Genomic DNA, 20,903 nt, shown 5'->3' with positions numbered 1-20,903 from the left:
TCGCGTGGATTCAAGATACAGTCATCGTATGCACGTGACTACCGTGATTTCTCAAGTCTGAGAACTACTCCTGTACTATCGAAGCTGATGATTCGAGTCATATCAACCAATCCTCCAAAGCTTCCATATTGTCTCTACGCGAGTCAATTTAGTTGATTTGAGACCTAGTTAAGCAACCCACCAAGATCGCATAGACGCCCCGCGTCTGTTACTGATGGAACATGGTACACCAATTGAAAGCAACTCTTAGTGCAAGTCTCCATAGGACTCTCGATGCCTATTCTCGAGATCCTCGACTTGGAATGTTTCAAACCCAAGGTTTTGTATGTTGGTTTTATGACCATCATCTAATGTGCAGCCCAACTGCACGCTTGTCAATTGGTCTGTGGGCTTTGTTGTGATACTCAACTAAAAATATAAACATATAAAATGTGCACAACAAAATGGATGCCAAAATAAGCAAGTACTCATTTTATTCACTTGAAATAATATTACAAGACAACTATTAATTTTTCAGTATAAAATACATCTAGGTCAGTCTAACTCGCTTTTCGGTCATTTATTCTAACAATCTCCTACTTCACATAAAGCGAATCATCCATCGTCCTGAAACCCACTTATCAAAATGTTGAGAATGAGCAATTTGTGACACCAATTTAGTCACTGGATCTGTTGTTTTTTGCTGAGTTAACTCGATCCATCCGCACGTCAACTCTGCTCGCCATCTCTCTAAGTAGATGGTAGCGTCTAAGAATGTGTTTGGAACAGTGATTGGATCTTGGTTCCATTGCTTGTACTATTGCCCTATTGTTATCACAAAAGACAAATATCGGTTCGGCAATGCTAGGCACTACACCCAACTTTTAGATGTAGTTTTTCATCCAAATTGCTTCATTAGCTACTATGTATTCAACTTCATAGTGGTATCTCATGTAGTAGCTTGGCATCATCATCGTCCAACTGGAAGCTAACATCGTTGTAGCCTTCCATTATCAATCCTCCATTACCGTAGATCAAGAACATATCTTTAGTCCTTTTCAGGTACTTGAGTATTATCTTGACTGTGCTCCAGTGCATCTCCCCAGCGCATGCCTGATATCTGCTTGTCACGCTCTAAGCGTACGCGACACCGGGCCTAATACACTAGACAACATACTAAAGCAAAGAGGATGTCCGACATCCTTTTAAGTTCCTGATTAGTCTTGGGAGACTGTTTCTTGGACATCTTAATCCCATGTCTCATGGAAAGGAATCCTCGTTTTGAGTTTTTCATCTTGAATCTCTGCAAGACTTCTCAATATACGAGGATTTGGTCAACCCTAACATCATCTATACCTATGCATCTTGATGCCAAGGATGTAGGAGGCCTCACGCATATCCTTCATGAATAAACGTGTGGACAATCATGCTTTAATGTCACCCAACATGTTGACATCATTCCTAATGAGCAAGATGTCGTCTACATATAGCACAAGGTACCAACCACGCTCCCACTGATCTTCTTGTATACACAAGTATCAATTTCGTTTTTGATGAAATTATAACCCTATATAACTTCATCAAAACGTGTGTTCCTGCTTGAGGATGCTTGTTTGAGGCCATAGATGGACCTTTGGAGATAATAGACCTTTTGTTCTTCTCAAACGAAAGTCAAACCCTATGGCTGATCTATGTAGATCTCTTCCTCAACAAAACCACTAAGAAAAGTCATTTTCACGTCCATTTGACATATTTTATAGGCATACCATATTGCTATGGCAAGCAGAATCCGAATGGAGTTGGCCATGGCTACGGGCGAATAGGTTTCCTCAAAGAACCCCTGGTTGTTGAGTGTATCCTTTTGCCACGAGCCTAGCCTTGAAGGCTGTAACCTCCCCATCAACTCCAATCTAACGTTTGTAGACCCATTTGCACCCAACAGGCTTAACACCTTTAGGTGGGTCTACTAGGGTCCAAACTGATTTGAACCCATCGTGTCCATTTCGAATCTCATAGGCCTTAAGCCACTTTTCCGAATCGATGTCGAACATCGCTTCTCTGTATATCTTTAGATCATTTTTCAATTGACTAGACAAGCCCATGAATCCATACATATTAGGCATCCTTGATTCTTTAGTCGACCTACGGAGGGCTGGAACACTATCAGCGGGAATTATAGGCTCAAATGATGTTCCTTCATTGTGCTGAGGTATGTCACTTGTTTCCTCAAGTAGTACCACATTGCGTCGACTGTCTGTAGGAAAATCCTTTTCCAAGAACACTACATTTTCTCGAGATAAAACCTTTTGATCAAACGGATCATAGAAGTACTATCCCACAGTTTCTTTCGGATATCAGACAAACCTGCACAAGTTAGACCTTGAATCTAGTTTATCTCCCACTAGCTTCTTAACGTGTGCGGAACTACCCCACACTCTCAAGTTGTTATAGGATGCAAGCTTGCCATGCCGTATCTCATATGGAGTCTGGGGAACCGTCTTAGATGGCGCCATGTTAAGCAATTTGGCCGCTGTCTCGAGAGCGTAACCCCAGACGGAGTAGGACAACTCTATAAAACTCATTGTGGATCGAACCATTTCCAACATAGTTCGATTCCTCCTTTCAGCCACGCCATTAAATTGTGGCATTCCACGAGGCGTCCATTGAAAGAGAATTGAATTCTCTTTGTAGTAATCAATGAATTCACCTCAAATACTCTCTGCCTCGATCTGATCGAAGGGCTATAATTTTATGGCCAGTTTCATTCTCGACTTCAAGTCTGTACTCCTTGAACCTTCTAAAGGCTTCAGACATGTACAACATTATGTAGACATAACCATACCATCCGTGATCATCGGTAAAGGTTATTTAATGGTCCACAGACGTCCGTATGGATCAAATCTAATAGGATGTTGACAAGCACACATTGTCCAACAAAAGTCTTCTTGATCATTTTCCTTTCAGATAGGATTCGTAAGTAGTTAGATTGTCCAAATTGTCTACCTCTAAACTTTTTTAATCTACAAACTTTCTTATCCTATCTTTTGAGATATGGCCTAGCCTTGCGTGCCATAACTGTGCGTTTTCATGATTATCTTATTTTTGATTATGTTGGGCATCATAATCCAATTAGACTATGGAGAATATAAAGACCATTGAGTAATATACCAATCAGATGAGGGTAATTATCAATCATCAATCATTATTATCTAAAACAAGAATAAAAATAATATTTTTGATCATGCTATGTACATAATAAAAGTTTTTTAATTCTTTCCAAATATGATAATTAATAACTAAGTTGAGAGATCCCATATATTCTGCAGTGATGACCTTCCCATCCCCACCCGCAAGTTATTACAAATGTGAGCTCCACAGCCGGTATCCCAGGAAGCGAAATTAGTTATCATATTTACTTCAATCACAAACATACCTGGGTTGGAGAGGAGTTGTGGCACTCCCTCTTCTAATGCCCCTTTTCATGGCAGTGTATGTAGACATCATTTGCCTTCAAGTGTTGATAACTGCGACCTTCCCTTTCCCTTTGTCCATTCCCACGAGAGCAGTAGGGGCTTTCAGAGCCCTAATGTAGCTGCGACAATTTTTCTCTTACTTTTCTTCCTCTTGCAATGTTTGGCCCCTCTGGCCTTTCGCTTTGGAGGTTGAAGCCTCTACTGCTGGCGTAGTCTTGTGGGTAGACGCTTCGTATTGGACCAGTATATTAATTACTCATGAAAAGACTTCTCAAGTCCATTCATGTTGTAGTTAATAATAATTGGGTCGTAGAATTGAGAAAGTGACTGAACGATCGCATCAATGTACGTGTCATTGTCAAGCCCAACTTTAAGGTTTTCCAACTTCTTCACTAGAGATAGCATCTTGACCCTGTGATTTTGTACAGATAATCCTTTGGCCATCTTGGTTACGAAGAATGCTTTTGCGACAGTGTATCTAATATGCCTATCAGGATCCGCATAAACTTCCTTCATGCGAAGCATTATCGAGGGAACATCATCCAGCCTATCATATTGATTTTGGATGTCATTGGACATCAAAGCCAATATGGTACTGCTGACCTTGTAGTTTTCCTCAAGCCACTTCTCGAACGTGTCATGTTCTTCGAGCGAGCACCCTCCCGGTAAGGTCGTTGGGAGTGGCTTGTATAGGACATAGCCATGGTTCTCGAAATCTAGGACAATCCTCAGATTTTGCCGCCAGTCGTTGTAGTTCGTGCAATTGATTTTGTTAGTCTCCATTGTAATGGTTAAACAGAAATCAGTAAATGATTGTAATATTAAGAATTAAGCTTAAAGACTTTGGCTTTAGTCTTTAACTCTCCCACTATTTATACAAAAACCCACCACTCTCAAGTGGGGTTTCAGGAATAATGTGTCCTAGTAGGCTTGGGTCCACAAGCAAACTTTCCATGCTGCGCTTTTATGATTCACATGGCAAAAGCCTTGTGGGAGGTGTCTAATACCATTTTCATTCCATGATATTTGCAAGATTTTTTACCTTACCTCTTCACATGACTTCAAGGACTCAAAGAGAATCATGTTACTCGGTGTTAGGCACGCCCATCAACCAAAACATTTAATTCGCCCCCCCCCCCACAACTCTGGACATAGGAAAACGGAGAATATGCTCCTTTCTTCAAAACAATGGTGCAGCTTTCCTCTATCCCAAATGTGCCACGTTTCATGAGACCACACTTAAGTATCGATAGCTTTTTCACCACATTGCTGTGGATGGAAGGCTTTGACAAATCCAAATTATTTTGATCCAAGTCCATTATGGGCCTAATATTTAACTTGGTCCAACCGAGTGAAAGTTATTATTGCGTTTTAGACCGAGACGTCATCAAATATTAACATTGCATGCATAACTATCAAATAATTAAATTATCAAATAGATGCACCGCATCGAATGAAACCTAGCATACCCCTGTTAGATGATCACGAGCCCAACCTATGCGATCCACCGAGCTCACAGTGAGTCTAAGGACTGTCTAAGGTGGCCCTATGCTATTACACAATATTTTACCCATCAACATATTGATGGGCCTTGTGATATCTCCATAGGCAGCCATCTCCGTGGGCCTCCTCATCCATGGACGTTCTTCTCCAAAGGATGAATAAAATAAGAACCTCACTAAAAATATTCTAGACTCTCATTACAATTTTAAAAAAAACCTTTATCAGAAGTCGGGGGAGTACTGGTACAGTACCCATTTTCTTTATTTTATTTCAACACATAAAACTGAAATTATAAACAAGTATTTATGAGAAATCCAATTTTTTCTTAAAATACTTTAAATCATCAAAAATTGCAAAAATTAAACAAGTTAATTTTCTCATATAATTATCAAGAATAAGCTTAATTTTTAGGGTGCTTGGCCGATTTTATTAAATATAAAATACCAGACCCAATTAATTTTAATTAGATCTAATTTAATTAAGATCGACCTATTTAAGCCCATCATATATTTAAAACCAATTAAACATATGAGCCCAATAAGCCTTTATTAATTAATAAGACAAACTTAAAATAATAAGGGCAAGCCCAATATAAATTAATCCTATTAATTTATTCTTGAGCTCCTACATCCAATGGATCCCTCTCATTAATACGTAATCCAATTACTTATGGAATTAATTTCAAATTAATTTCTAGTCCCTTCTTGGTGATTTGTGTGTGACTTCTTACCTTCACCTTTCAGCTAGACTTGGCTATTGTCAAACACTAATTTAATTAATAATTCTCGATTAACCCTTTGATCAAGAAAGATTGTTACCATGGGTGGCCGTCTAGCAACGGTACATGGCACAAGAGACTAGGCGAATATCCATATGAACTTTTAGGCTCTCTAGTCCATACGGGTACGGCTATTCCATCTACCATCTCTCGGCCTTAACTTAGGGCATGGAATTGGGTGTCGGCTCCCATCCTCGAGTAGGCGTCTATGCTTAATACTTGAGATCGTGTTACGCCAAATTGCAATAGGAACCTCTTTGTCCTATTCGACCAATGACTGAGCCCACAGATTTATAGAGCGCAAACGTATCTCCAAGTGCATAGGCGATACCTCTGTTACATTTTGATATGGGATGGATCGTCTTCTTAGATGTTACCATCTCGCTACATGCTTTGACTACACTGGACAAGGCTTAGGATGATCATGTCTAAGACATGATCATCTCTCGCACAAATCCAAGATACAGTCATCGTATGCACGTGATTCTGTGATTCCTCAAGTCTGAGGACTAGTCTCGTATTATTGGAGCCAGGGACTCAAGTCATACAGACGAAGCCTGTAAGGTTCCAATATAACGATCCCTGCGAGACAGTTCAGTCGATTTGATACGTAATCAATTGACCCATTAAGATTGCATAGACGTCCCACATCTGTCGTCGATGAAACACGACACCCATCAAATGAGTGCCATTCTTAATGCAACTCTTCATAGGAAACTCAATACCTATTCTTGAGGTCCTCGACTTGGAATGTTTCAAACCCAGCCCTTGGCAATTGGTTTCATTACTACCGTCCAATACGCAGTCCAACTGTTGCACGGTTGTTAAAGTGGTCTGTGGGCTTTGTTGTGATGTTTAAAAGAAATGCAAACATGTATGTAATGACACAAGAAATGAAATGCCAATAATGAATATCCATTTTATTCACGAAATAATATTATATAGATCGAGTTATTGTCAGAATGGATTACAAGTATGCCAATCTAATTGGCTTTGTCATCACCTATTCTAACAGCTTTAAGGTCTTCGAGCTTCTCCACGACGGAGAGTATCTTGAGCCCATGACTTTGCACAGATGATCATTCAGTCATTTTTGTCCTGAAAAATGCTTTAGCAGTGGTATATCTAATATGCCTATCAGGAATTACATAAACATCCTTCATGCAGAGCATTATCGAGGGATCGTCTTCCAACCTATCATATATTGCTTTTGGATGTCATTGGACATCGAAGCAATATGATGTTGCGGACCTTGCGGTTGTCCTCATACAACTTCTTGAACCTCACATGTTTTTCGGGCGAAGGCCCATTCGGCAAGGTCATCGGGAGTGGCTTATCCAAGACATAGTCCTGGTTCTCGAAATCTAGGACAATCCTTAGATTTTGCAGCAAGTCATTGTAGTTCATGCCATTGAATTTATTAATCTCTATTATCAAGGTTAACGGGTTCTTAGACATTATTCTACATGATAAAATTTAAAATACAAATCAGTAGACGATAGTAATATTATTGACAAGTTGAGACATGGTCTTTAGTCTTTACCTCCACCACTATTTATATGGAAGCCCACCACTTGAAGTAGAGTTTTGGGAAATCAATTCCTAGTGGACTTGCGATCCACTAGAACAGTTTACCATGCCCCGCTTTTATGATTCACATGAAAAAGTCTTGTGGGAGGCAACCGATGCATGAGATTCCCAATATATTTTGCCTCACCTCTTCATATGATCCCAAGGACTCCAAGTGAATCATGTTACTAAATGCTAGGCGCGATTCATCAACCAAATTACACTTCAGTTGTCGGCCCCTGTGACTCGTGAGACAAGGAAATGCTGAACGTGCTCTTTGTTCACAATAATGGTGCAGCTTTTCTCTATTCCAAGTGTGCCACGACTAGTGGGACCACACTTAGATAGTGATAGCTTTCTGACCATATTACTGTGGATGGAAGGCTTGGACAAGACAATCTTGATCCAAGTCCATTTTGGGCCTAATATTTAAGTTGGTCCTACCATGTGAGAGTTAACATTCGAGTTGTTTGACCGTGACTTCACATAATTATATTGCATGCATAACATCAAATTCTAAAGAAATAAATAAATCACCGCATGCAACACAATTAAGCATACCCCTGTGGAATGATCACGAGCATAACCTATGAGACTCACTGAGCCCGCAGTGAGTCAATTGTCGATCTAAGGTGGCCCTTTGCTATTACAAAATAATTTACCCATCAACATGTAGATGGCCTTACAACTTCTTCGTGCGCCTCCTCCTTGGACCTTCATCTCCATTAGCTTGCTTTCAAATAAGAAATCTCACCAAAAATTCCTATACTACTCTCATTACAACATAAAATGAAACTCCAATTAGAAGTCGGGGGAGCATTGTGGATCGAAGAGAGAAGAAAGCATTCCAACCATAAACATAAACATACAAGAGGTCATGGGCTTCGTGATCATCCATCCATACAATTCATAATATACATCACATGTAATATTACAATCAATGATATCCAATATCACAACAATTAATTATACGAAGAAAACACGAGCTCAAAATTTGCAATCAAAAGGATGACCGAAAGTATGTGCATCGAATGCAGAAAATAAATCCAATTTCATCCCAAAAATTAAAAACAACATAATTAATAGTGAAGAAAAAATTTCAGAAAAATAAAGTTTCGAAACCGGTGAAAAATGGCACAACCGTCGGCCATCGGCCCTACAGCGTCTGCTGCCGTCGCGCGTTGGCCCCTCTGCCAGCATTAGCGCGTGCACTGCCCAAGCAAGCACAAGCTCCGCTACTGGGGCAGGTGCCTGGCCGTGCCCGACTATGCATCGTCAGCGGCAGTGCTGCTAATTTTTCTTCCCTTTTTTTGTGTTTAACATAAAACAACAAAATAAAGCATAAATACAAAAAAAATCAAAATTTTCATATGCTTTAATCATCCAAAAAACGAACGAGCTATTTTTATTATATAACATGCAAATACCATATAACCATCAACACCTACATCGAACCGGCTTAGATTCCACTTGAAGGATCGTGTGGTAAGGCCCGGGAACGTGCTAGTGGAAGTGGTAAATAAAATAAAAGGGACATACCATTGGAGTTCCTGGGCATTCGATGTACTATAAAATAAAATGAATATGGGCCTGATGTAAAAACATAAGAGCAGAATATAAAAGCATAAAAAACGATACCTTCATTCTTCACGTTCACTTGAAGCGTTCTCTACCTGAGCTGCAACACAGGTGCCTCTAATTCGTCCACAGCACATCGAAGTCGGGATCTCTACATCCTCTTTTGTAGAAGAGAGCAAGAGTAGAAAAATGCACCAAGCGCACAAAGAGAGATGAGGCAGCCGAATGGCTTATGGAAGGAGGAGGAATTTATTTTGTTGTGTAATACTGATCATAATTATTTTTCCAAATAATTATGTTTCATATATATATATATATATATTGTTTGATGATTAAGAATGTTTTTAAATAAATTCTTTTATCTACAAGGTATGCTTCTGTTTATTTCAAATACAGAGACCCAAATGACTAGAATTGCACATTCCAAAGTTGCAATTTTCTAGCCATTTATTTACTTCCATAAAATTTTCCATGGGCTCAAAATTGGCTTGGCCGATTTTGCCCTTAAAAATACAAGTCCAATGAATTTTTATTTAAATTCAATTTAATAAAAATTTATTTAATTGTGCCCAACTTATATTTACTCTAATTAAATACATAAGACTAAATTATCCTTATCAGTTAATAAAAATCTAAATTATTAAATAATAAGGACAAGCCCAATATAAATTAATGTCATTAGTTTATTCTTGGGTCTTTTCCATCCAATGGATCTCTCTTTATAGGTAATCCAATTACTTGTCGAATTAATTCCAAATTAATTCGTTGTTCCTTTTCTATGATTTGTGTGTGACTCTTTAGGTTCACCTTAAAGCTAAACTTGGATTAGTGTCTAACACTATTAGTAATTAAATCTAATTTAATTAATAATTCTAGATTAACTCTTAATCCAAAAAGCCAATCGCCATGGGTGACCATCTAGGAATAGTCCATGGTACAAGAGACTAGGTGAATTACCATGTAAACATTTAGGCTCTCGAGTCCGTATCGATATGGTCCTTTCGCCTACCAACTCCCCGCCTTTGCCTAGGGCAAGAAATTGGGTGTCGGTTTCCATCCTAGACTAGACGTATATGCTTAATACTTGAGATTCCGTTACGCCAAGTTTCTCGACATCAGAACCTCTTTTTCCTATTCAATCAACAACTGTGGCCACAGATTCACAAGCATGAACGCATCTCCAAGTGCATAGGAGATACCTCTAGGACATACTTACAGAGGACAGATCCTCTTCTTGGAGCTCAGCGTCCTTCTACATATTCTGTCTACACTGGATAAGTTTTGTGATGATCGGGTCTGTGACAGTTATCGTATGCACGTGACTGCCGTGATTCCTCAAGTTTGAGGACTATTCCCATACCACCAAAGTTGGGGATTCGAGTCATACCGATCAATCCTCCAAAGCTTCCATATGACAATCCCCGAGAGTCAGTTCAGTTGATTCGTGACCTAGTCAATCAACTCACCAAGATCGCATAGATGCCCCGTGTCTGTCACAGATGAAACACAGTACTCACCAATTGCATGCAACTCTTAGTGCAAGTCTCCATGGAACTCTCAATGCCCATTTTCGAGGTCCTCGACTTGGAATCTTTCAGACCCAATCTTTTGGCAGTTGGTTTCATGACCGCAATCCAATGAGCGGCCCAACTGCATGGTTGTCAATTGGTCTGTAGGCTTTATTGGCTTTTGGATCATTTATTCTAACAATAACTAATTCTGCTTCTTGGATATTAGATACAAGCTGTGGAGCTCACATCTGCAATGATTTGCAGGTGCTGGAAAGAAGCACAAGGCTATGTAAGGACGAGATGGTCCTAAGGCTTGGTGATGGCAAGGGCGTTGTTGCAGAAGCCATGGCATCTCTTAACTTAGGTATTAATGATCATATCCGGATAGAATTAAAGAATTGTTATTATGTACAGAGAATGAACAAAAATATTATTTCCATTCCTATTTTAGATAATGATGGTTATGCATTTAAGATCGATAAAAATAGTTTTTTTTTCATGATTGATAATAACCTTCATCTGCTTGGTACATTAACAAATGATCTTTATATTCTCTAATAGTCAAATTGGATTATGACTGCCCAACACAAACGAAAATTAGATAACCATGACAATGCACAGATTTGGCATACGAGGTTCGATCATATTTCAATAGAGAATATGAGGAAGTTGGTAAAGGCAAGGAGTCTGGAGGTAGACGACTTGGATAAACTGCCAACTTGCGAATCCTGTCTCAAAGGAAAAATAACCAAGAAACCTTTTATTAGAGAATGTACACTTGCAACTGGTCTATTGGAGTTACCCATACGAATGCCTATGGACCACTAAATACTCCGACTAAAGGAGGATACTCATACTTCATAACCTTTATCGATAATCACTCGCAGTATGCTTATGTTTACCTTATTAGGTATAAGTTTGAGGCCTTTGGAAGGTTTAATAATTTAGACTTGAAGTGAAGAATCAAACTGGCTGCAAGATCAAAACCTTTCGATCAGACCAAGGTGGAGGGTATTTAACTGGTGATTTCATGCATTACTTAAAAGCGAATGGAATTCTCTTTAGTGGACTCCTCTAGGAACGCTACAGCTCAACGGTGTGGTCCAAAGGACAAATCAAACTCTGTTGGACATGGTCCAATCTTTGATGAGTTTTAGCGAATTACCCCTATCCTTCTGGGGATACGCTCTTGAGACAGCAGCCAAGTTGCTCAACATAGCACCATCCAAAGTAGTGCCCTAGAGGCCATATGAGATATGGCACAGCAAGCCTGCATCCTATAAGTACTTGACAGTGTGGGGTAGCCCCGGATACATCAAGAGGCTAGTGGGAGCCAAACTAGATTCGAGATCTAGTCTGTGCAGGTTTATCGAATATCTGAAAGAAACTGGGGGGTACTATTTCTATGACCCGTCGGAACAATAAGTCTTTGTCTGGAGGAACGCAGTATTCTTGGAAAAGGGTTTTTCTACGAATAGCTGACTTGATGAGGAACTACATGAAAACTCAAATGGGATACCTCATCAGGATAATGCAACGCCATCTATACCTAAGGTTCCTCGTGATAGTGCTCCAGTTCTCCGTAGGTCAACCAGAGTATCCCAACCACCTGATAGGTATGGATTCTTAAGCTTCACTAGCCAATTGGATAATGATCCAAGAACATACGGAGAAGCGAGGTCTGATATCGATAGGGATAAGTGGCTTGAAGTCATGAAATCCGAAATGGACTCAATGAGTTCAAACTAAGTTTGAACCCTCGTGGATCATCCTAAAAGTGTTAAGCCAATTGGTTGGAAATGGGCCTACAAACGTAAGCTTGGAGTTGACGGGGAGGTTACTACCTTCAATGTTAGGTTCGTGGCAATAGGAAACACTCAACGACTCGGGATAGACTTTTAGGAAACTTATTCTCTCGTGACCATGGCCAAATCCATTTGGATAATGCTTGCTATAGCAGCATGGTATGACTGTGATATGAAAGATGGACGTGAAAACGGCCTTCCTAAATGGTTTTGTTGAGGAATAGATCTACATGGATCAACCGAAAGGTTTCACCTCTGTTGGAGAATAACAGAAAGTCTGTTGTCTCCAAAGGTCTATGGCCTCAAACAAGCTTCCTGAAGCTGGAACATGTATTTTCATGAAGTCATACGGGGATATGATTTCATCAAGAACAGAATCTGATTCTTGTGTATACAAAAAGATCAGTGGGAGCTCAGTTGCGTACCTTGGCCTTTATGTCGACGAGATCTTGCTCATTGGGAATGGTGTCAAGATGTTCGGAAACATAAAAGTATGATTGTCCACTCAATTGTTTATGAAGGATATGGGTAAAGCCTCCTACATCCTTACCATCAAGATCTACAGGGATAGATCCAAAAGGTTGTTAGGTTTCTGAAATGGAATTTAACATTTTTAAACTCTTAAAACAACTTATAAGATTTAGGAGCATGTAAGATGTTTCAAATAACCTCAGCCGAACACTAAGTTTATAAGAACATAATATGTTATTGAATAAGATATAGATAATACCAATTAGATTCATACGAATAAGATCAAGAAATCACACTAAAAATATAAAATTAAAAATTGCAAATAATGGCAAAAAATAATATCTTATGCAATGATATTTCAAAATTTAGAAGTAAATGCAGAATGCAAATAATAATTTTACAAAGTTAGCAGAATTATTAGATCTTGTGATAACAATACTGCTAATGCAAATGTCTAATTAGATTAATATTTGATTAAAAATAATTAGTTTGAAATCCTTTCATATCACATCAATAATGTAAAATTGAAAGACATCATCATCAATAAAATTAAAATACACACGACCTCTATAACAATTTTGTAACGAATGGGACGTGCTGATGTGATTGAGGGGGTAACTAAAAAGTATTTATTTTATAGTGGTGCCTGAAACCGCTATAATTTATTGGTTATTACTAATTTTCTATGGTTTTTATAATCGCTAGTTTTCTTTGTATTGGCTTTTTGGTTAAATAAGGATCCGTTGCAATGGCAGTGAGAAAACCCCCAAAAAATTATATAAGAAGACAACACTAAAAAAGCTGTGACATTAGATATAGATTTTTGTAATGACCATTACAAAGTCCTTTACAAAATAATGGCTTCATTTTCTAATGGTTAGTCTTCAAGGATATACTAAGAGTTCCAAGTATATGTGCAAGTTGTTTTCATTTCATTTCATTCCATTTGTTGTAGAAATTCTTATTAACCACAGACACTCTCAATACTCTGATTTTCCTGCATTTACACTTAATTAGTTTGTATATTATTACTCAAATTTTGGACCATCAACTAATGCAGATCATCTCTTAAGTTGGTTGACCAGGTAACAACCGCTAATTTAATATTTTATTGTGTTTAATTATATTAATTGTAGTTTACTTATTTTAGTTTTATTATTTTTTTATTAATCTTAGATCATGTTAAATATATGTATTCTCATAAATGCTGTAGTGTAATTTTTGTCGTCAAATAAGAAAATTAATTATATATACATATAAATACAGTTATATATATATATATATCATTATGTTACGAGAATTGAGGAGATGGATGTATAATAAGAACCTTCCAAAGAGGGCAGGTTGTACACTGGAGTTTGAGTATGGGACTAAGACTTTTATAGAATGGGCAAAGGGTCAGCGTGGACATATGGATGAAGATAAAATTAGGTGCCCTTGCCGAAAATGCAAAAACACGAAGTTCAGAACACCCTACGATGTCAATTATCACTTACATATGCGAGGATTTATGCTAGAATGTTATGATGTCCTTAGGTACTTGCTGCTTACTCTCCGTATGTAGAGGTTGTATTCTTGGAGGGCAACTGCCGCGCACATGACGTGACATGCCAATCATCAGACTGAGAGGGGTCAATGTGTCATCCATCCGATGCTGAGGATTGGAAGCATTTTGACTCGACGTATCTCGATTTTGTATAAGAGTCGCGTAATGTCGGTTGGGCCTTTGCACAGATGATTTTGCATCGCACGGTCAGTATGATCGTACTTATTCATGTTGGCCCATTATCATTACACCATTCAATCTCCCCCCTGGTATGTGCACGAGTTCTGAGTACATGTTTCTTAAGATGGTGATCCTTCGCCCTTCTAATCTAAAGCATTTGATCGATGTGTATTTGGAATTGTCGATCGAAGAGCTGGTGCAGTTATGGTGGGGGTTCGAACGTACGACAATGCCACGGACAACGCATTCATCATGCGGGCGGCATCAATGTAGACTGTGAATGATTTACCCGCCTATAGGATAGCGTCTGGGTAGAGTACCACCATTATTATGGGTTGTATGGATGACACAGGGGCATTCCATTTGCAGCACGGTAGGAAGGCGTGCTACTTAGACTGCCACATATAGTTTCTCCCTGATGTTCTGTACTGGGCAACGCATCTGATCCGCCACAACCTTGAGATCATACACATTAAGAAAAATGTGTTTGATAATACATTCAATGCCGTCATGGACATCAAGGAAAAGACAATGGATAATTTGAATGCACACAGGGATTTGAAGATCATCTGTAATCGTCCGGAGCTTGAGTTGGATGAACGTAGATCGAACGTTATGCCTAAACTAGTCTATACCCTGACGAAGGAAAATAAATATATATATGTGAATGGATTCGTGGTCTTAAGTTTCTGATGGCTACGCATCTAACCTTGCCCACCGCATCAACCTGACAGAATTATGGATGCACGGCATGAAGAGCCACGAATATCACGTATTCATGCAGAAATTGATCCTAATTCCATTTTCTGAGATGCTTCTCGAGCATGTACGGAGTGCATTAACGGAGGTTAGTCTTTTATTTCAAAGCATATGCTCGACCATGCTTGATGTCGTCAAGCTACATGAGTTAGAAAACAGTATTGCTATTATACTGTGCAACTTTGATAAAATAGTTCCTCCAGTTTTTTTTGAGTCAATGGAGCACCTCATTGGTCACCTGTCGTATGACGCTCGCGAAGGGAGGCCAGTGCAGTACAGGTGGATGTACCCATTTGAAAGGTTCTTATGTGAATTGAAGAAAAAGGTGAAAAATAAAGCACATGTCGAAGCATCAATTGTTGAGGCATACATTGTCGAAGAAATCGATTTGTTTTTTTCACAATACTTTGAGTCGAACGTGCAATCCAAATGAAGTATGACTCGTCGAAATGATGAGCGCACGAGAAGCAATGATGGAATCAAGGTGTCTATATTTTCAACTACCCTAGTCGGGCTAGTGATGCCTCGAAGAGCAGATGGCTTAGTGGACCAAACCGGCACGTCATCCTAACGTACATTTTGTACCAACACCACCATTTAGTTGACCCAATTATTGATCGACTTGTATCGAATGAGTTCAAGGATTGGTTCAAACGATGTGTAAGCTAATATATTTATTTTTGAATTTTTAAAATTATTTTGTGCAATATATTGAATATCTGATTAATATATGAATGTGAAGGTACATCCCGAGTTCAACTACACGGACAACAAGTTCCTTAAGTCTCACTATTGGGGTCCAAGTGTAGAAGTGACATCGATCCCTTGCTATTTTATGAATGGGAAAAATTCCACACGGAACGTCATAATGCCGGCAAGTAAACCATGAATTGTGGGGTGCGTGTCAAAAGTTCATTGTATACAAACGAGGACAATAACTTCTACGGAATCATCGAAGAGATCATTCAATTGACATACCCACTTATTTCCAACTTCCACATCGTTCTGTTCAAGTGTCGGTGGATCAATCTAGTAAGAGGCATGAAGGTACGCCCACGCTATCACCTTGTTCATGTAAACATCAAAAAAGTGTACCAAAAGGATGTCTCATTCATACTTGCAGATCATGCAGTACAAGTGTACAACACTAAGTACCTAAGTATGAAGAGAGACAAAGCGAATTGAATGGTTGTTTGCAAAATCAAGGATCGGAGAGTTGTCAATCAGTCCAAGTGGACTGAGATCATATATCAGCCGGAGAAAGTCATACCAGTCCCTGAAGTTGCTACGGACAATTAGTTGTATGATTCACGTGATCCCAATAGTTTACGAATTGCACATCAACAGGGTGTAGGTACTCTACGGACTAAAGATGGTCAAACTGATAATGAAGATGAAGAGGATGATGAAGACAACTTTGAGGACTACAGGACAGATGAGGATGAATACGAGGTACATAGTGTATATTTTTTGTAATAAAATATTTTTATTTTGCAATTTTGTAAAATGAAAAAAAAGTTTATAAAATTTTTGAATTCTTTCTAACCATTCATTTTTTTGGAATGGCCAAATTAATGACAAAGCCATTACAATGGCCTTACAATTTAAGACGACAAACTTTTGGCGCCAAAAATGTAAAACGGGGAATGAAATTTTTTAACGGCCACATTGCAAATAGCCGTTACAAATGCAGTTACAAATTAGAAGTTCTGAAATCAAAATAAAAAAGGTGGAAATTTAATTTCGATTGGCCGTTACAAAGGCTGGTACAAAGGTAAATTATGAAAGCACCGGAAAGTGCGAGTGGATCGGCCTGGGAACGCACAAGTGAAAGCGATAATAACGAATTGCGTAAATTAAAATAAAAGCACAATTAAATCATAATTCCAAGGGGTGTACCCTTGGAATTCCCGAGTGATCGATGTAGTTAAAATTAAACGATAATATATTTAATGGAGCTAACATAGGAACCTTTATTTCCTATTCGACTAATGACTATGACTACAGCTTTATAGAGTGTTAACGCATCTCCAAGAGTATAGGTGATACCTCTGTCACGTTTTAACAGGGGAAGGATCCTCTTCTTCGAACTCACCGTCCTCGTTACATACTTTGACTGCACTAGATAAGGCTTTTCAGACTGTGTCTGAAACACGATCACCTCTCGCACAAATCTAAGAAACAGTAATCCATGCACATGACTGCCATGATTCCTTAATTCTAAGGACTACTCTCGTACTACTGGAGTTGGGGACTCAAGTCATATCGACTAAGCCTCCATATGATGATCTCTGCGAGTCAGTTGAGTCGATTCGACACCTAGCTAATTGACCCATTAAGATCGCATAGACATCTTAAGTCTATTGCCGATGAAACACAACGCTCATCAAATGAATGTAACCCTTAATGCAAGTCTCAGTCTCGAGGTCCTTGATTTGGAACATTTCAGACCCAACCCTAAGTAGTTGGTTTCATGACCGCCATCCAATATGCAGTCATACTGTTGCACTGTTGTTAAGGTTGTCTGTGGGCATCTATTGTAACTTCCAACTAGTGGTTGACGTACTTCAGTAAGCACAACAGATACATGTGCCGACAATGAATTCTTACCATATTTATCAGGGCAACATTGCTTAAATAAAGATTGCTTGAATGGTTCTCAAAAACCCCCAATTCAATTGGCCTTTGGCCATCCATTCCAATAAATTATTCCAGCTATTACAAAAGAAGTTACAGAAAACGAGCTATCTCGAAAATTCAGACTGAAAAATGCATTATCTTTACATCCAGGTTCCCGATTCATACCAAATTTAAATATATACAGTATGTGTCCATTAAATCATATCAGACGGTATGATTATAAATCACATGGCCTAATTTATAAATACACCATCTTGAATAATTACTATTACGTTTCAAGCATAATATGTTGAAATCCGTACATCTAATAAGGTTACAACTTGGCTTAATGAATTCTTTTATAAGTGTGATTATATCTGACGGTTTGATCCTAATTTTGTTGGCCCGATTAACCCATGCAGTTCGACACTATAAGATGATAGTTACATCAATGTAATACTGACATTTATGAATATACAAATTATTGTATACTGGGTACATGTATCAATGTCAAATAAAAAATTTTGTTTCTTTAATATATTTCAATTATATTGTTCAACTACTATGATACGTTTCCACAGCATTAAATTATCGAAAACGATAATTTTTTCAAGACAATTTCAATAAGAATAAATAATTATTTAGAACACTCTTTGTAACGGCCTTAGGCACACCACTGAATGAAACGACGTCGTATCCATATTTTGTATTACTCTTTGTAACGGATTTTTACACGACTACCATACACTATATTATTTGTATCGGCATTTTTAACGACTTTTTGCATGACTATATTATTATAATTCTTTTCATGACGGCCTTTTAATTTTTGCATCTCTCTTAGTAATGATTTTGGTAACAGCCTTGACCGTTCCAAAAAAGATAGATATACAACACTTTGATGAGTTTTTCCACTCTTCCTTTCATTCTTTCCTATTTCCTCTCTTTCTCTCTCTCTTCCTCTCTCTCCCCCCCTTCCACCCACCCCCACCACAGAACCCAACCCCCATCCCCGAATTCGGTAAATGTTTTTAAATTATTGATGTTTCTTTTTCAAATTCTTAATTTTTAAAAAAAATGCCAAATTCTTTAAAATTTCAGAAATTTTTGAAGCTTTTCTGAAAATTTTCTGATTTTTTGAAAATTTAAAAAAAATGTGATTTTTTTAATTTCAAAAAATGTTTTTAAATTCTGTAATTTAAAAAAAAATCAGAGTTTTTTTTTAAATTTCAACTTTTTTTAAATTTTTAAAATTGTGGAAATTTTTTAAAATTACTTAACTTGTTTTTCTTAAAATTACATATTTATAAAAATCCAATTTTTTTAAAATTTCAGAAATTTTTGAAGTTAAACTCAAAAGTGCTATAATAATAGATATAAAGGCTCGGTCTCAACCAGTAGCTTCTTGGAAGATTGATTTTTCTGTCATGTAGTTTACTCGCATCCATAGAGTGGCCTAGGGTAGTGATCTGAAATCTACCATAGAGTGGCCTAGGGTAGTGATCTGATATATGACCTATGCCTCATTTAGACCATGCTACTTTTAATTGCACTTGAATCCGCCCTCGTCCGGTCTCCAGACCCACCCCCATCCAGATTCAATTCTGAACCCGATAGGTCTAATTTGCAAAAGTTGATGAAATTTTCTATTTCTTCAATTCATTAACATAATTTTTTTTAAAAAAAATAAAATTAACATTTATAAATATTAAACAAGTTATTATGCTAAATATAATTTGTTTAACCAACATATGCAGTAAATGAAAGTTTAAACTTTTGATTAAATTAAATATATGTATAAACATTATTTAGAAAGGGTGTTGGACGGGGTTAGATTGAATCTAGAAACTTAAATAAATGAAAGCATAAAATACATACTTACCGATTCCGATCGAATATGGCGATCTCCATGGGGCCACGTGTTTTGATTTGTTCGCGTCTACCAGATGTGGAGTGTGGTTCCTGATCAGAAAAGAAGAGCTTGTAAGCTAGTTGAGAGGTCCCCAATTAAGATTTTCGAATGCTTAATTCAGTAATTTTGGCTCAATCTTAATTTTCTATAAGTTTGATTTTTTTTATTAGATTAAAAGGAATTTTTTGATTGAATAATATTTATTATAATTACGGTAATTGATAGTTAATGTTGCTAATTTGTAACAAAATTATGCGCAATTATGTGAAAACTAGACCTAGTCTCTCTCCCGACGTACATGCGTATGCGCAATTATGTGAAAACTCACTTTATATGTTCCTCCATCCGGACCTAGGAGCAGATGACCATGCACGTGCGTACTTCCTTCTAACCTTCAACTTTTAGTTTTTTATAATGAGAGTATAACTCTACTAGATGTTGTCCTTGTTATTCTTTCAAATAGTTCCTTCTCACTCAAATTCTCTTCTATAGGTTCCCTTTGTAGTGTAATATCAATAGTTATTTATAATTTTAGACTTCATATAGTAGCTTTGCATTTGACCGAAAATCATATGTCTAGCTGTCTCGAGCTTACGCTTATCCAATATCTCGCGCCTAGAAAATGAATTGTTATGTTTTTACTTGAATTTTATACTTAAAAATAGCACTAACATAGATGAGACTCGTATTTACCACATTGGAGATTGCTATTGCAAGCACCCTGTGCTGCAAATTGTCTTAAGATGAACAACCCATTTATTTCACTACCACATGAGACATTTGCGTTCTTGCTTGCTCTCAAACTTATCTTTTATTTTTCTCTACGTGTTTCTCCTCCTTGAGGTAGTCCCTTTTATCACATAGTTAGTGATGTGATGCACAGTTAAAGATAGCGCGGTTAAATTACTTTCCTAGCCCATATTATTTGTTTCATAAAAAAGTTTTACCTATTGAAGTATTTGGATATCTGATGCAATTATTCGCTTAAAATTATAGAAAATATAAAACATGTACATTGTCTCTCCAAGAAAGCATAAATCATTTTGGAGTATAATATTATATTATCCAATGATGTTGTTGGATTTTTTGGCCCATGACCCACCCCCCCACTTGGATGGCAGCCCACTTGCTGCTCGGCCCATTACGTGGCCCAACCCTTCTTCTAGTTAACCCTAAATCACTACTTAACCCTATTCTTCCACTATTCAGCCGATGTCTCT

The 20,903-nt window shown here is 37.8% G+C and overlaps 1 protein-coding gene across 1 annotated transcript; it reads right to left on the bottom strand.

Annotated features, from left to right (window-relative positions):
- Positions 1-3,704: 3,704 nt before the first annotated feature.
- LOC148784411 (uncharacterized) lies at positions 3,705-4,235 on the bottom strand. The gene has a single exon (XM_088876816.1). The coding sequence runs from the start codon at positions 4,233-4,235 to the stop codon at positions 3,705-3,707; it is 531 nt and encodes a 176-aa protein (XP_088732942.1).
- Positions 4,236-20,903: the final 16,668 nt, after the last annotated feature.

Source organism: Sesamum indicum, linkage group LG13 (genome assembly GCF_026168435.1).
Source record: "Sesamum indicum cultivar Baizhima isolate 11 linkage group LG13, ASM2616843v1, whole genome shotgun sequence".
Lineage (NCBI taxonomy): Eukaryota > Viridiplantae > Streptophyta > Magnoliopsida > Lamiales > Pedaliaceae > Sesamum > Sesamum indicum.
The sequence above is the reverse complement of the archived record's forward strand: the minus strand, read 5'-3'. Positions and strand labels throughout refer to the sequence as shown.

Bases quoted from the DNA above. Each gene is read 5' to 3' on its own strand.
- LOC148784411 (XM_088876816.1), bottom strand. From the start codon at position 4,235: ATGGAGACTAACAAAATCAATTGCACGAACTACAACGACTGGCGGCAA.